Here is an 18036-nt window from a genome sequence, read left to right on the forward strand (position 1 = left end):
TCGAATTTTAGGAACGTCACGTTTGTTATACATTTTACTACGAATATCAAAGACTCGTTGACAAACAATGTTAGAGTGCTTGGACTTCTCGGCGCTGCGAACCAGCTTTTTTTTTTTTTGCATAAATGCTTTAAAGGGATAATTGAATTTCCTGATCTAACGTTATCTTTTAACATTCGTGTTTCGAGATGAGCTTTCGAAGCTCTGTGACGTTTGATGAGAATCAAGGTATCTATACCAGCCTCATATCTCTCATTCAAGTCTTGTATAATAACCGTGCTGTAGCAGAGTTTGATATTGTTGACCCATGTTTTATTGTGTTTAAATCGTTCTTTGCTAGTACCTAATACACAAGCTGTACATTAAAATTATTAAATGAATGACTGAAATAAAAATCGTCTCTTTCGGTGACATTGAGGCGTACCTTTCTTATGTACAGTCTGTTCGCGAAACGACTGTATTGAAACGCTTTCGCAATTTAGACTTACAAGTAAATGCTCCAGACACACGTTGTCATTCAATTGGACGCACACACGAAAACACATCACTGTAGTGATATATTTTGTAAATCTTGAATATACTTAAAACAACAAAATGTACATGAATCGACATTTTCTGCCTCATTTATCTGGCGGTTAGTACGTCAAATATATATACAATTTAGTGGGTCGACCTACTCTATTATACCGGAGGCTATAATTGTTTTAAATGGAGCGCTTAGCAGTGCGAAGAATATTTTTAATCAGTATTACCACGTTTTAGGCAGTTTTTTTAATTGTGTGCTAACTTCCTAAACAATCTGCGTTGCATAACGCAAATGCGTAAACGAGACCTTATCATGCACTTTTTGGTGCAGGCATAATTATTTACTAAACGACATATCTAAATTGTTTTCGCTGCGTACCTAAAATAACGGTCGTTTAATACTTAACTTGAAGCTTCATGCCAACGTACTAGAGTTGCTGTCCTTAACGACATAAGCGAGTCTTAACAGACTTGTACTAAGCATTACTAGACTACCACAAAATCCCAGTGTGCTGTGTATGTGAATCCTAGACACGCGAAAGGTGAAAAGATAGTTGCTCAAGAACTCAAAGAAAGATGGTTTGGTGGCGTCGCCTTTGGGTCCTTCACTGCTTCTGGACATCCAGAACTTGCTCGAAATGGTTGTGATCATGTCAACTATTGTTTAAAAAAACAAGATATCGCACGGAGTGTTTCAGAATTCCAGTTGAAGCTAGAAATCATGGGACGGTTTTGGTCACAATATATCGTAGATTGTTTAAGTCAAAGCCCGACGTAAGGTAAGTACGTTGTAATTAAGTCTTTTCACTAGACCAAGTACTCAAAATACCATATTAGTGCAGATATGGTAATTTTATTTTATGCACGCATAATTCAGTGGGTGTTTAATTATCTTTGTCACTTGACAGTGACCTAACCGATAAAATGTCAAAGTGCAAAAAAAAAGCATGTTAAACACATTTATATTTATCACATGCACCCAAAGATATTTGCAGTACATATGTTAAAATTGATTCGGCACATTACCGACATAGTCATGTCCACGGTGAGCTGGAGCATCCACTTGGAAAATCTTGTGTGCGATGGACCCGTCTTCAGCTCGAGCCATAAGGTGAAGAGGAAGTATCCTCAGAGTGTCGCTGATGACACCACTCTGGAAAAAGAATTAGGCTAATAGATATTGCGTTTAGTTTTGCTCCATAAAGCGTCTCAAATGATACAAAATGTAAAAAAAAAACTACCTTATGATTGACCAAAATAAAATTAAGCGTTTTTCTTCAAAGTTGGTAACATTTTAGCGATAATCATAAGGGTACCATTACTTGAAAGGGTAAAACATAGGGCGGGGACGAAAACCGGACTTCTTTCAGAATCCTGTTTTCGTCCCGGTCTTAGATGTTTCATCCTTTCAAGTGTTCGTAACTATTCACCAACACGCTCGTTTTCAATCATCCTTCGGGTGTTAGGTTGATGGTTGCCCTACGATGGGCGTTCCAGACGCACTCAAATACCACTTACTCTGCAAGCTCAAAGAGGACTTTTTCAACTACTTGGTGAGTTCAAGAATTAAAAGAAATAGTGAAAGTATACCTATCAAGAGAGTTTCATTTACTTCGTTGAAGCAGAAATATCTGAAATAAATTATTAATGGCGAACAATACCCAATAATATTGAAAAAAATATTAGGCTTCATTTAATTATTTATTATACATTGGTGCAGTCGTTTAAAAGACCCATAAATAGTGAAAAATACAAAATGGTAACTTACATAGCATATGTTGTCTATCGCACATAAAAGCACTTAAAAAAGGCAAACACAAGAGGCAGGTGATAGGTCGGTGTTCAAACACGTAGTTCCTTCTAAGAGCGCACGGATACATTCGTTAGCAGGGTTTTCTCTTCGAGGAACATACGTAGGGCATTCTCGAGTTTAAATTAGGCGCTAGAGGAAGAATGGTGCCGGGAAGTACATTTAAAAAAATCTATAAACTGAACAAACCATGATTACCTATCGATATTTATACAAACATTATTAGCAGTCCTCACTAACATGTGATGTACAATGCACTGAAAGACATAGCTTTCCGACTTCCTTTCTGCGGTTAAATGTACAATCCATGACGCTGTTAGCACGAACCAGCCATCGCCGTGTTTTTTCTAGACTTAGGCTTGAAGAACTGTCAATAAAACTATAGTTCTAGAAAACAACGGCTACTCTAAGCGTTTCATCAACAGGATCCACAAGAAGCTACGCCGCCCCATATGTGCAAGCTCCCGGCTCCATCCAGCCGTGTCTGCCTGTCGTACGTGAGGTTAGTCAGGGGAGACCATCGGATGTGTCCTTTGTAAACATAGGATCGCGGCGACTCACGAGCCGGTTTCCACCATCCGTCACTGACTCCATCTCCCCAAAGAAGAGACAGGTAAAGGAGATGTCTCAAGGAATCGTATAGAGCATCTCGTACGGGGACTGCCCTGCTATCCTAGATGGAGGAAACCAGATATTTCCCGGAACCGCCAGAAATACGGTGTGAAAAAATCTACGTTCAGGGTAAGTGCCCTCGCCGAACACGAATAGGAATCAGGTCATTGCGAGTCTTTCGACAAAAGCGAGATCCCCTGCATAGGGCGGCACTGGCGGAAACGTCTGCACCTGGAATCCTGCTCCACCCAGGCAACAAAAGCAAACATTAACAGGTCTTCGGAAACTCTCCGAGGCATGTACGTCTTAGGGCTCTGCCACATCACCAAAAAAAACCAGGATTCAGCCAGCCTACGTCAGCAGCACTTTTTCTGTCCACCTGACGGTCACCCGTGAAAAAGGAACCAATATGGTCCAAAAACGTCGGGAATTTTCTTTTTCTTAAAACTGTGGTTAAAGTTTTTATTCTTCGTCAACGTACTTCGTTATAGCAGCAAATCTGGGACTAAGAACACATATCTTCGCCCGCTAACGGAAGCAATACTGGTTATATATATATATATATATATATATATATATATATATATATATATATATATATATATATATATATATATATAAAAGTAGATGCCACCGAAGGGTCAAACAAACTTGGACGATTTAATTGAACATGTATAATTCATACATAAACCGCGACGTTTCGAAGGGGGACCCTTCTTCCTCAAGCGGGACTTGAAAAGTGAGACCTCAAATGTCGAGTGAAATACAGCAGAAGCAAGAAAAACAAAAAAAGCCAAACATACATAGAATACAAAAATTAAAAAAAAAAAATTCAAACAGCAAACGCAAAACATGGACAAGACCAGTGGCGGCCTCCTCTGTGAGCTCGCCCAAAGCACACTATCCTAACTCTCCGTGACCGGCGATAAGCCCTCCACCCAACCACACACCCACGACCATGTAAGGCACGCAGGGCGCAAAGGCGGGCGGCCCGAACCGGGCACACACGTGATTGCCCGCCGCGGGCCAACTCCGGACAGCGATCGTCCCGTCGCGGTCCCCTCCAGTTAAGTCTCGTCAAGGGCGCCCACGATCACCCGGTGCATTGCACCCGGAATATGAAGATTGACGGGCATGAAATTAGAAATTTTAAGAGAGAATGTAAAGGCGACCAACTCGTCGCAGAAAAACAACTGTCCGGTATCGGCAAGCGCCAAGCCGCGCCGCACTGCCCCGAGGAGGCGCCGCGTCGTTGGCTGACAGAACCGGCGTTCCCAGAGACAAAGCGGCGAGTCCCGCCGCAAACGGCCCAGACGCCATCCTGGACAATAGGGCACCACTATTACGCTCGGAAGTCGACCAAATATCAATCGAAGTGTCAAATAAATTTTCGCACAACACATTCACAACAGCTGAACACAACTGGGTATCCCAGGACTTTCGTTAATTTAACATTTTATAGCATCAAACTTATTGATCAGGTGGGCTTCTTTCAGTTCGCGTTCTAGATTTGATTTAAAGCCAGATTGAAGCAGCGTAACAGAAAGTTTATCGAATGAGTGGTTTGGTAGTGTTAGATGTTTGGAAAGTGGAAGACTGGGCACTTTGGTGGAGTGGGATCTGTGATTATTAAACCTTTCATTGAATGCTCTCACGGTTTGTCCTACGTACTGCATCTTACACACCTGACACTCGAGAAGGTAGACAACATTCGGACTGCAGCACCGGAGATCTCCGTAGATTTTCATGCTAAAGTTTGATTTCGTACTCCTGGCAGTATCAGTCGTCACCATGTGGGGGCACACCTTGCACTTGGGTTTCCCACATGGGCTACACCCCGAAGACTGGGCGCGCGTTGTGCGCGAATGTACTAGGGTGTCTCTCAAATTTTTTGAACGTCGGTATACTACGCGGGGAGGTGATGAGATTATTTGTTTCAATCGTTCACTCTGTTCAATTATGTTGAAATGTTTGCTAAGTATTTTGTTGACGTTGGGAGCGTTATTGTTAAATGTCATGACCAGGTTGGTCTGCCGATGGTCACCAGTTACCTTGACGTGATCGGTCAAAGTATCTTCGCGGTCAAGTGTTCTGGCTTTATCAATGGCGTCTTCAATCACGCCAGCTGGGTACCTTTGCTGCATGAGCACCCCTCGGAGATCGGCGACATTTCGTTCAAATTCTTGTTTTTCTGAACAGATGCGTCGAAACCTGTGGGCCTGACTGTACGGAATGCTGTTTTTACAATGTCGCGGATGAGAGCTGTGATAATGCAAGTATTTTTGAGAATCGGTAGGCTTTCGATAAAGACTTGTTTGTAGCTTGTTCCCCTCCACGCTCAAGGTTACATCCAAAAAGTTTATTGAGGTGCGAGAGTATTCATGCGTGAATTTGATGTTCGGATGTGCTCGGTTAAAGCGCTCAATAAAAATGAGCAGTTGCTCTTTGGTATGGGTCCAAATCAGAAAAATGTCATCGATAAACCTTTTGTAAAATATGGGTTTGAGGGGAGACGCTTCAAGAAACTTTGATTCAATGGCGCCCATAAAAATGTTTGCGTAGTTTGGGGCCATTTTTGTACCCATAGCTGTGCCGCTGATTTGGATGTAGTGGCTGTTATTAAATTCAAAACTGTTCAACTCCAGAACCAACCCGGTCAGTGTTGCGACAACGTCTACTTCGGGTGTGTCCACCCGCCTGTTGCTCGCGTTCGCGCTCAAAAGTTTCGCCACGCCATCATCGTGGGGTATGTTCGTATAGAGAGACGAAACATCCAACGTAACCAGAAACGACCCGTCCGGAATAGTGACCCGCGCAACCTCCCTCAGAAAGTGACCTTTGTCTTTTATATAAGAAGGGAATGTGGGTGGGATGTGTTTTATCAAATTGTCTACAAAGCTCGAAAGTGGTTCAGTTAGTGTTCCATTTCCAGAAATAATAGGGCGACCTGGGTTTCCAGTTTTATGAATTTTCGGTAACATATAAAAACGGCCGGTGGTGGGCTGCGTTTGTTTTAAGCCTGCTTGAACTTTCGATGTGATCTTGTTTTGTCTCACCAATGTCGAAAGTGCCTCAGTTACAATTGTTGTATGACGCGAAGTAGGGTCGCATGTAAGATGTTTGTAAAATTTTGAGTCGTTTAGTTGGCGGAGGCCCTCTGCCAAATAATCGTCCGAGTTCATTATAACGATCGTTCCACCTTTATCGGCGGGCTTTATAACAATATCTGTCCTTAAGCTGAGTGATTTGAGGGCATTCCTCTCATGCAAGTTGAGGTTTTGCCTGCCTGGTCTCCTTTGCCTGAATTGCTGCATAATTTCTCGCTGAACAGCGTCAATGTATAGATCGAGGCATCTGTCCCGCCCCTTGCCTGGCGTCCAGCCGCCGGAGGGGCCTGGCATGATCAAATCTCCTGTGGCTTGTGGTTTGTCGGCGAAATATTCCCGAAGCCTCAAATTGCGTGCAAAATAATCAAGGTCACGGAAGACCTGAAATTCGTCGCAATTCCCCGAAGTTGGACAAAAGTTTAGGCCTTTAGAAAGTAGTGTAGATTCGTTAGAAGGTAACGTGATTTCAGACAGATTTACTACACTTTGCACACTTTTTTCCACTTGTGTTTCATTGTTAATGCTAGCAGTACGAGTTGCGGGTGGGGAATATGTTTCAGAAGTAAATGTATGTTCATGCCTGGCCTCTGTGTTCATTCTAAATTTCTCTAAATCATAGTTGACATTGTCTCGAGCAAGTTTTCTAATTTTTACAGTAACGAGTTCTTTTCGCAGTTTCGTTTCAAAATTGTCTTTTTCCTGAATCTCAATTGGTGTGAAGGGGTGAGATTGAAGTATGATATTTTCCTGTTCAATTAGCCAGGTGGTCTTTCTTTCACAATGAGTTATCGTTAGTACTACTAGTTTGAGCGAAGCAGCGTCAAGTGCGCTCTGCCATTCCGTGCGGTCACTGATAGAGAGATCGCTCATTGCCGGTGGATGTGTCAAGCGTAATCCCTTAGGCGAAATTCCAGCCTCCAAATAAACGCGAAGGGTGGAGCTGTGTAGTTGGTGTCTAATTCGCTTACCTGAGATTTTGCGTAATTTAAGAAAAGACGGATTAGAACAAGGCGGATCAGACGTCGTCTCACAAGGCAGTCAATTTCGGAAGCGGGCAACCTCAGAGAGTGGTCTCCTCAGGTTGTAGCGACGAGGCAAAGGGGCCGGGATCGGCGAAAAGGGCGGTTCGACTCCCTCCTGTCCCAGGGGCGGAAAGTCCGACTCGCTAGGCACCACTGGCGCCTCATTCGCCGCTGGTGAACCATTCGATCGCGTAGAGCACGACACCTGCACCTCCCGCGTGGATGATGTGCTGGACGTCGGGACAGCGTCGGCCACGTCGGGTCCAGTGTCAGAAGATGGAATCGCTGACCACAATGGAGGCGACGGAGCTGCTTCACGAGGAAGGATCTCCCTTAGATGCTCCGCAATCACGGCCACCCCTAGAAAGTTGGGGTGCACACCATCGGCGGCCAGGAATCGCCGTGGCGGAAGGTCCTCGAAGCCGTGGTCCACGTAGAAGACGGTCTGAGAACGTCGGCACAGGTTGCTGACGCTTTGGTTGAAGAGCCTTGCCTGGTTGTTGAACCAAAGTACGAACCCTTGGTTCAGCCGGAAACTCCGACGGCTGATGTGTCGAGGCAAAACCAGCGAAACGTAGATCCGCCGGACCTCCGGGCGCTCCCTCCGGGTATACTCCACCAAGGAGCGGTATCGCCTCAGGGTCTCCTCTCCACCGTGTGACGCTAGGTCGTTGGTCCCGACATGAAAAACCATCGTCGTCACCGATCTCGGCACGTTGTTCAGTTCACGTAGAATATCCAGGATTCCGGCTCCCCGCCAGGTGATCAACGCAGGAGTGCCCTTTTGCATCGGGTCGAAATGGTTGAACAGGTACTTCGTCTGACAATCTCCAATAATGGCTGTCTTGGGTGCAAATTTGGGGTACCTCCTCGTAAGCTTGCCCTCGGTTGTGGCGCCGGAAGCCATTCGTGAAAATGGCATCTTGGGGCTAAGTAGGCTGTAGGCGTGTTTTTATAAAAGTAGATGCCACCGAAGGGTCAATCAAACTTGGACGATTTAATTGAACATGTATAATTCATACATAAACCGCGACGTTTCGAAGGGGGACCCTTCTTCCTCAAGCGGGACTTGAAAAGTGAGACCTCAAATGTCGAGTGAAATACAGCAGAAGCAAGAAAAACAAAAAAAGCCAAACATACATAGAATACAAAAATTAAAAAAAAAATTTAAACAGCCATCGCAAAACATGGACAAGACCAGTGGCGGCCTCCTCTGTGAGCTCGCCCAAAGCACACTATCCTAACTCTCCGTGACCGGCGATAAGCCCTCCACCCAACCACACACCCACGACCTTGCTGGGTACATTTGCTGCAAGAGCACCGAGGGGTGCTCTTGCAGCAAAGGTACCCAGCTGGCGTGATTGAAGACGCCATTGATAAAGCCAGAACACTTGACCGCGAAGATACTTTGACCGATCACGTCAAGGTAACTGGTGACCATCGGCAGACCAACCTGGTCATGACATTTAACAATAACGCTCCCAACATCAACAAAATACTTAGCAAACATTTCAACATAATTGAACAGAGTGAACGATTGAAACAAATAATCTCATCACCTCCCCGCGTAGTATACCGACGTTCAAAAAATTTGAGAGACACCCTAGTACATTCGCGCACAACGCGCGCCCAGTCTTCGGGGTGTAGCCCATGTGGGAAACCCAAGTGCAAGGTGTGCCCCCACATGGTGACGACTGATACTGCCAGGAGTACGAAATCAAACTTTAGCATGAAAATCTACGGAGATCTCCGGTGCTGCAGTCCGAATGTTGTCTACCTTCTCGAGTGTCAGGTGTGTAAGATGCAGTACGTAGGACAAACCGTGAGAGCATTCAATGAAAGGTTTAATAATCACAGATCCCACTCCACCAAAGTGCCCAGTCTTCCACTTTCCAAACATCTAACACTACCAAACCACTCATTCGATAAACTTTCTGTTACGCTGCTTCAATCTGGCTTTAAATCATATCTAGAACGCGAACTGAAAGAAGCCCACCTGATCTATAAGTTTGATGCTGTAAAATGTGGAATTAACGAAAGTCCTGAATACCCAGTTGTGTTCAGCTGTTGTGAATGTGTTGTGCGAAAATTTATTTGACACTGCGATTGATATTTGGTCGACTTCCGAGTGTAATAGTGGTGCCCTATTGTCGAGGATGGCGTCTGGGCCGTTTGCGGCGGGACTCGCCGCTTTGTCTCTGGGAACGCCGGTTCTGTCAGCCAACGACGCGGCGCCTCCTCGGGGCAGTGCGGCGCGGCTTGGTGCTTGCCGATACCGGACAGTTGTTTTTCTGCGACGAGTTGGTCGCCTTTACATTCTCTCTTAAAATTTCTAATTTCATGCCCTTCAATCTTCATATTCCGTGTGCAATGCACCGGGTGATCGTGGGCGCCCTTGACGAGACTTAACTGGAGGGGACCGCGACGGGACGATCGCTGTCCGGAGTTGGCCCGCGGTGGGCAATCACGTGTGTGCCCGGTTCGGGCCGCCCGCCTTTGTGCCCTGCGTGCCTTACAAGGTCGTGGGTGTGTGGTTGGGTGGAGAGCTTATCGCCGGTCACGGAGAGTTAGGATAGTGTGCTTTGGGCGAGCTCACAGAGGAGGCCGCCACTGGTCTTGTCCATGCTTTGCGTTTGCTGTTTGAATTTTTTTATTTTTTTTGTATTCTATGTATGTTTGGCTTTTTTTGTTTTTCTTGCTTCTGCTGTATTTCACTCGACATTTAAGGTCTCACATTTCAAGTCCCGCTTGAGGAAGAAGGGTCCCCCTTCGAAACGTCGCGGTTTATGTATGAATTATACATGTTCAATTAAATCGTCCAAGTTTGTTTGACCCTTCGGTGGCATCTACTTTTATAAAAATACGCCTACAGCCTACTTAGCCCCAAGATGTCATTTTCACGAATGGCTTCCGGCGCCACAACCGAGGACAAGCTTACGAGGAGGTACCCCAAATTTGCACCCAAGACAGCCATTATTGGAGATTCGCAGACGAAGTACCTGTTCAACCATTTCGACCCGATGCAAAAGGGCACTCCTGCATTGATCACCAGGCGGGGAGCCGGAATCCTGGATATTCTACGTGAACTGAAGAACGTGCCGAGATCGGTGACGACGATGGTTTTTCATGTCGGGACCAACGACCTAGCGTCACACGGTGGAGAGGAGACCCTGAGGCGATACCGCTCCTTGGTGGAGTATACCCGGAGGGAGCGCCCGGAGGTCCGGCGGATCTACGTTTCGCTGGTTTTGCCTCGACACATCAGCCGTCGGAGTTTCCGGCCGAACCAAGGGTTCGTACTTTGGTTCAACAACCAGGCAAGGCTCTTCAACCAAAGCGTCAGGAACCTGTGCCGACGTTCTCAGACCGTCTTCTACGTGGACCACGGCTTCGAGGACCTTCCGCCACGGCGATTCCTGGCCGCCGATGGTGTGCACCCCAACTTTCTAGGGGTGGCCGTGATTGCGGAGCATCTAAGGGAGATCCTTCCTCGTGAAGCAGCTCCGTCGCCTCCATCGTGGTCAGAGATTCCATCTTCTCACACTGGACCCGACGTGGCCGACGCTGTCCCGACGTCCAGCACATCATCCACGCGGGAGGTGTAGGTGTCGTGCTCTACGCGACCGAATGGTTCACCAGCGGCGAATGAGGCGCCAGTGGTGCCTAGCGAGTCCGACTTTCCGCCCCTGGGACAGGAGGGAGCCGAACCGCCCTCTTCGCCGATCCCGGCCCCTTTGCCTCGTCGCTACAATCTGAGGAGACCACTCTCTGAGGTTGCCCGCTTCCGAAATTGACTGCCTTCTGAGACGACGTCTGATCCGCCTTGTTCTAATCCGTCTTTTCTTAAATTACGCAAAATCTCAGGTAAGCGAATTAGACACCAACTACACAGCTCCACCCTTCGCGTTTATTTGGAGGCTGGAATTTCGCCTAAGGGATTACGCTTGACACATCCACCGGCAATGAGCGATCTCTCTGTCAGTGACCGCACGGAATGGCAGAGCGCACTTGACGCTGCTTCGCTCAAACTAGTAGAACTAACGATAACTCATTGTGAAAGAAAGACCACCTGGCTAATTGAACAGGAAAGTATCATACTTCAATCTCACCCCTTCACACCAATTGAGATTCAGGAAGAAAACAGTTTTGAAACGAAACTGCGAAAAGAACTCGTTACTGTAAAAATTAGAAAACTTGCTCGAGACAATGTCAACTATGATTTAGAGAAATTTAGAATGAACACAGAGGCCAGGCATGAACATACAATTACTTCTGAAACCCATTCCCCACCCGCAACTCATACTGCTAGCATTAACAATGAAACACAAGTGGAAAAAAGTGTGCAAAATGTAGTAAATCTGTCTGAAATCACGTTATCTTATAACGAATCTACACTACTTTCTAAAGGCCTAAACTTTTGTCCAACTTCGGGAATTGCGACGAATTTCAGGTCTTACGTGACCTTGATTATTTTGCACGCAATTTGAGGCTTCGGGAATATTTCGCCGACAAACCACAAGCCACAGGAGATTTGATCATGCCAGGCCCCTCCGGCGGCTGGACGCCAGGCAAGGGGCGGGACAGATGCCTCGATCTATACATTGACGCTGTTCAGCGAGAAATTATGCAGCGATTCAGGCAAATGAGACCAGGCAGGCAAAACCTCAACTTGCATGAGAGGAATGCCCTCAAATCACTCAGCTTAAGGACAGATATTGTTATAAATCCCGCCGATAATGGTGGAGCGATCGTTATAATGAACTCGGACAATTATTTGGCAGAGGGCCTCCGCCAACTAAACGACTCAAAATTTTACAAACATCTTACATGCGACCCTACTTCGCGTCATACAACAATTGTAACTGAGGCACTTTCGACATTGGTCAGACAAAACAAGATCACATCGAAAGTTCAAGCAGGCTTAAAACAAACGCAGCCCACCACCGGCCGTTTTTATATGTTACCGAAAATTCATAAAACTGGAAACCCAGGTCGCCCTATTATTTCTGGAAATGGAACACTAACTGAACCACTTTCGAGCTTTGTAGACAATTTGATAAAACACATCCCACCCACATTCCCTTCTTATATAAAAGACACTGGTCACTTTCTGAGGGAGGTTGCGCGGGTCACTATTCCGGACAGGTCGTTTCTGGTTACGTTGGATGTTTCGTCTCTCTATACGAACATACCCCACGATGATGGCGTGGCGAAACTTTTGAGCGCGTACGCGAGCAACAGGCGGGTGGACACACCCGAAGTAGACGTTGTCGCAACACTGACCAGGTTGGTTCTGGAGTTGAACAGTTTTGAATTTAATAACAGCCACTACATCCAAATCAGCGGCACAGCTATGGGTACAAAAATGGCCCCAAACTACGCAAACATTTTTATGGGCGCCCTTGAATCACAGTTTCTTGAAGCGTCTCCCCTCAAACCCATATTTTACAAAAGGTTTATCGATGACATTTTTCTGATTTGGACCCATACCAAAGAGCAACTGCTCATTTTTATTGAGCGCTTTAACCGAGCACATCCGAACATCAAATTCACGCATGAATACTCTCGCACCTCAATAAACTTTTTGGATGTAACCTTGAGCGTGGAGGGGAACAAGCTACAAACAAGTCTTTATCGAAAGCCTACCGATTCTCAAAAATACTTGCATTATCACAGCTCTCATCCGCGACATTGTAAAAACAGCATTCCGTACAGTCAGGCCCACAGGTTTCGACGCATCTGTTCAGAAAAACAAGAATTTGAACGAAATGTCGCCGATCTCCGAGGGGTGCTCTTGCAGCAAAGGTACCCAGCTGGCGTGATTGAAGACGCCATTGATAAAGCCAGAACACTTGACCGCGAAGATACTTTGACCGATCACGGCAAGGTAACTGGTGACCATCGGCAGACCAACCTGGTCATGACATTTAACAATAACGCTCCCAACGTCAACAAAATACTTAGCAAACATTTCAACATAATTGAACAGAGTGAACGATTGAAACAAATAATCTCATCACCTCCCCGCGTAGTATACCGACGTTCAAAAAATTTGAGAGACACCCTAGTACATTCGCGCACAACGCGCGCCCAGTCTTCGGGGTGTAGCCCATGTGGGAGACCCAAGTGCAAGGTGCGGCCCCACATGGTGACGACTGATACTGCCAGGAGTACGAAATCAAACTTTAGCATGAAAATCTATGGAGATCTCCGGTGCTGCAGTTCGAATGTTGTCTACCTTCTCGAGTGTCAGGTGTGTAAGATGCAGTACGTAGGACAAACCGTGAGAGCATTCAATGAAAGGTTTAATAATCACAGATCCCACTCCACCAAAGTGCCCAGTCTTCCACTTTCCAAACATCTAACACTACCAAACCACTCATTCGATAAACTTTCTGTTACGCTGCTTCAATTTGGCTTTAAATCAAATCTAGAACGCGAACTGAAAGAAGCCCACCTGATCTATAAGTTTGATGCTGTAAAATGTGGAATTAACGAAAGTCCTGAATACCCAGTTGTGTTCAGCTGTTGTGAATGTGTTGTGCGAAAATTTATTTGACACTGCGATTGATATTTGGTCGACTTCCGAGCGTAATAGTGGTGCCCTATTGTCGAGGATGGCGTCTGGGCCGTTTGCGGCGGGACTCGCCGCTTTGTCTCTGGGAACGCCGGTTCTGTCAGCCAACGACGCGGCGCCTCCTCGGGGCAGTGCGGCGCGGCTTGGCGCTTGCCGATACCGGACAGTTGTTTTTCTGCGACGAGTTGGTCGCCTTTACATTCTCTCTTAAAATTTCTAATTTCATGCCCGTCAATCTTCATATTCCGTGTGCAATGCACCGGGTGATCGTGGGCGCCCTTGACGAGACTTAACTGGAGGGGACCGCGACGGGACGATCACTGTCCGGAGTTGGCCCGCGGCGGGCAATCACGTGTGTGCCCGGTTCGGGCCGCCCGCCTTTGTGCCCTGCGTGCCTTACAAGGTCGTGGGTGTGTGGTTGGGTGGAGGGCTTATCGCCGGTCACGGAGAGTTAGGATAGTGTGCTTTGGGCGAGCTCACAGAGGAGGCCGCCACTGGTCTTGTCCATGTTTTGCGTTTGCTGTTTGAATTTTTTATTTTTGTATTCTATGTATGTTTGGCTTTTTTTGTTTTTCTTGCTTCTGCTGTATTTCACTCGACATTTGAGGTCTCACTTTTCAAGTCCCGCTTGAGGAAGAAGGGTCCCCCTTCGAAACGTCGCGGTTTATGTATGAATTATACATGTTCAATTAAATCGTCCAAGTTTGTTTGACCCTTCGGTGGCATCTAATTTTATAGAAATACGCCTACAGCCTACTTAGCCCCAAGATATATATATATATATATATATATATATATATATATATTTAAATGGGTGATTTCATCTCAAATCGTGCAGGCAAAAAGGGTTGAATTTTTAATTTCGCCGAAAATAATATATGTTATGGCGTTGTCCCTAGAAACGCAGTAGCCACAAACTGCAAGTTTGTCGGATTTTTCGTTCTCGACTTACGAATTTTAAAAGAGGCAATGGCGGAAAGCAGTGTTTTTCACGTGCGTCGTGAATCGGATGTTTTGCTCAACCTCCCGCCGTGGATTTTCAGTTTACACTAGATTAACTTTTTTCAAGCAATCTCTGAATGCATTTAAAAGGCTCTAAGACAATAACATAATTTTAGGCCTTTTGCTTTTTTTCTGTAAAAATGTCAAAAACGCCCCCTCAGTCAATTGTTGACGACATTTGACAATTAATTACTGGCGATCTACTTGGGTTACATTAATATTTTGTTATGTCCACGGAAAGCCTAAAACACTCTCTTTATATATATTATAAAAAACTCGGTTGTATAAAATATCCTTTGTGGGACGCTTACGTTAATATTATGCGAAAACCAAAAAGTACCATTTTTGAAATCGATTTTCTCCAAAAACCAATTTTTTTATTTTTTTTTTCATTTTTTCTTAAATTTAGTAATGATGGTTGTCTACACGAAAAGCAAGTCTAGAAAGTGTGTATTTTGTTTGTATGGTCTATATTTAAGCGTCAATATCGTACAAAAACGTGTTTTTACGACTCGAAATGGACTTGTGAATTGCGCGCCTTCACAAACGGTAAAATATTTCTTGCCCTTTTTCAACGTTCCCACAAAAAAATGAAATGCAGTAGTTCCACCCTGTTCTATTTATTGATTACTCAAAGCCTATTATAGGCGGCAAACTACATTGGAGAATTTCAAAAGAGAAAGCAACACTTCTAAATAGACCAGTAGGCGTCGTAAAGTTTTATTGTGTAGATATCGGCCGACGTCACATTGATTCGGGGCCTTCATTGGCCTATATGAACGTCCCGCCCTTTCGAAACCAGCAGATGACCTCGACCTTTTGTGCTCGTTGTGTTAGATAGAATGGCCCGTGACAGTAAAGCGAGCAGCCCACCCTGTGTCACGAGGAGTGCAGTGGTATGAATGTGTCGTTGACGCGGCGAACATCTCTCTCCACGGAGATCCGACAATACCGAAAGGTTATCTCTTTTGGAAACAGCAAAGCCCGGAGACTGACATTAAAAACGAGCGGGTTGGTAAATATACTTGTGTTTATTCTGCCCGGAAACTAGTTGGGTCGAGGTCAGCCTCCTTGTATACTATAGCCGTTTGCGAAGAGTGGCCTTCTCCCGAGATGAAAAGTTAGCGCCGGCTGACATGTTCCTTTGAAAAAAGGAAGAGGAAAGAGAAAGTTTGAGTAACTGCAGTAACTACCTTGATAGCTCCTCTCCCGATATGAGGCTCGAGGCATGTTACATCTCGGTTACCCTCTTGCACATCGCTACTCGAATCTATTCTTCCCTTTGTTCCGCACAGCTACTGTTCCGCACAGCCGTCGTGGATGTGCGTAATAGAGTGAAGAACAGATTTGAGCATCATCTGGACACCGTCATCCTGCCAGGCTTCAATGTCGTGGGACTGGACTCAGCATCGGTCAGTTAAGACTTTTCTGGTTATTATTATTTCGTGTGTGTTTCTTTGCCCCGCTGAACTTTGTTTCTCGGGACTGGTATTGCTGAACTTTTCTTTTTTTGTGTGTGTTTTATGACTAACTGTTTGTTAGCATTGTTTAGTTGGGTTTACTTCGTCATGGCGTAGCGGCCTGACGGTGCTGTAGAAAGCGTGTTCGCACGCATTCGGTTGTGTCCCGTTCAGGTAATGCCCGGAGGAGTTGCTTTTTGTTCTTGCCATGTGCGGCTGAGGTTTTTCGTCTTTATTAAATCTTGGTTCCTTGTCTTATGTCTTACCTTCACGTGTCGTCGACTTCTTCGTCTGACTCTCCACCAGGCGTGGATCTATCGCCTTGCCACCGCTCGAACCTAAATCTTTTTACTTTTTAACGCAATTTTCGTTAAGATCGGAGTTGGGTAATGTTCTTCTTATTTATTTATTTTTATTTCCCTACCCCTCTCCGTGACACTTTCTCCGTGCGTTTCGGATCGTTTCTGTGTCATCACTTTTGTGTACTACGGAAGTGAAAGGATATTCCCTGGTGATCTGTGCGATGTGCGGTGAACAAACCCTAGCTTTTGGTTTCGGAAAGAATTGTATATAAGATATCAATGATCTAGGTGACTTTCTGTCTTAGTAGTATGACAGCTAATAACTAGTCATGCTAATTTACAGTCAAAGGTTTATAAATCGAAACAATACAACGTCTGCGCCTCTTGGATATTGAAGGTCTACTAGGCCTACTGATTTAGTTAGGTATGTTTCTCGTGATTTCCCTCCCTTATCAAAACATAAATAAGTATTCAATACCACGAAATACGTTTATAATTGATTACAAAAGCAGACAAAAATTCAAGAAAACTTTTTCACAATTCATTGAAACGCACGGGTCGGTATGTCTGACTTAGGTCTTGCAAAACGAAGACGGCTTTTTTCCGATATTGAGGCTTAAATATAAAACATACAAACAAAATACACACTTTCTCGACTTGATTTTCGAGTAGACAACTACCATGTCTACATTTTCGCAATAAAATAAAAAAAATACAAAATAAGTTTTTTGAGAAAATTGATTTTAAAATTGGTATTTTTTGGTTTTCGCATCACATTAACATGAACGTTCCGCAAAGCATATTGTATACAGCCGAGTCATTTTATAATATATATAAATAGCGTGTTTTGGGCTCTCCGTATACATAACAAATATTAATGTAACCCAAGTAGATCGCCAGTATTTAATTGTCAAATTTCGTCAATAATTGACCGAGGTGGCATTTTCGACATTTTTATATAAAAAAAAGCAAACGGCCTAAACGTATTTTATGGTATTAGAGCGTTTTAAATAAAAAGTTAATATAATGTGGACTGAAAATCCACGCCGGGAGATCGAGGGAAACATCCGACCCGCGACGAATGTGAAAAACACGACTTTGCGCCACGGTCTCTAAAAATTCGTAAGTCGAGAACGAAGAATCCGACAAACTTGCAATTTGTGGCTACTGCGTTTTTAGAGACGACGCCACAACATATATATGTGTTTCGGCGAAATTAAAAATTCGACCTTTTTTGCCTGCACGATATGAGATGAAAACAGCTTTACTTTTTGAAATGCAACTTAAAGTTAAGAGTGGTTGAAATTCAAAAAAAAAAAAATACGGAAAGAAATGAACTCACTAGTACATAGCTTCGTGTTTATGGTGCGACCCTGTTCCCCTGCGCAAAATATTTTAGGGTTCATATACACAGAAATATGTTTCTTCGAGGTAAGAACAATGGACGCAGCGGAGGACGGAGGAGTCAAATTATTTCAATAGGTGAGAAACAAATTGTGCTAAGATCGGTAATCTCCTGGATTGATTTGGTACTTGCGGATGTTTTTAAACACACTCGTGTGCTATGAAGATCACGTAATAGAATACGAGTAAACGTGAAAAAAAAACCCAGTGGACAC

The 18036-nt window shown here is 44.8% G+C and overlaps 1 protein-coding gene across 1 annotated transcript in view; it reads right to left on the reverse strand.

Annotated features, from left to right (window-relative positions):
* The window catches only part of LOC115332391 (venom metalloproteinase antarease-like TtrivMP_A), a 143835-nt gene that overhangs the window by 95359 nt on the left and 30440 nt on the right, over positions 1–18036 (reverse strand). Inside the window, exon 4 of the mRNA XM_040218941.1 lies at positions 1552–1678. Within this exon, the coding sequence (XP_040074875.1) occupies positions 1552–1678 (127 nt within the window). The remainder of the gene's footprint in view (positions 1–1551; positions 1679–18036) is intronic.

Source organism: Ixodes scapularis, unplaced genomic scaffold (genome assembly GCF_016920785.2).
Source record: "Ixodes scapularis isolate PalLabHiFi unplaced genomic scaffold, ASM1692078v2 PGA_scaffold4__175_contigs__length_147842914, whole genome shotgun sequence".
NCBI classification, from domain to species: Eukaryota; Metazoa; Arthropoda; class Arachnida; order Ixodida; family Ixodidae; genus Ixodes; species Ixodes scapularis.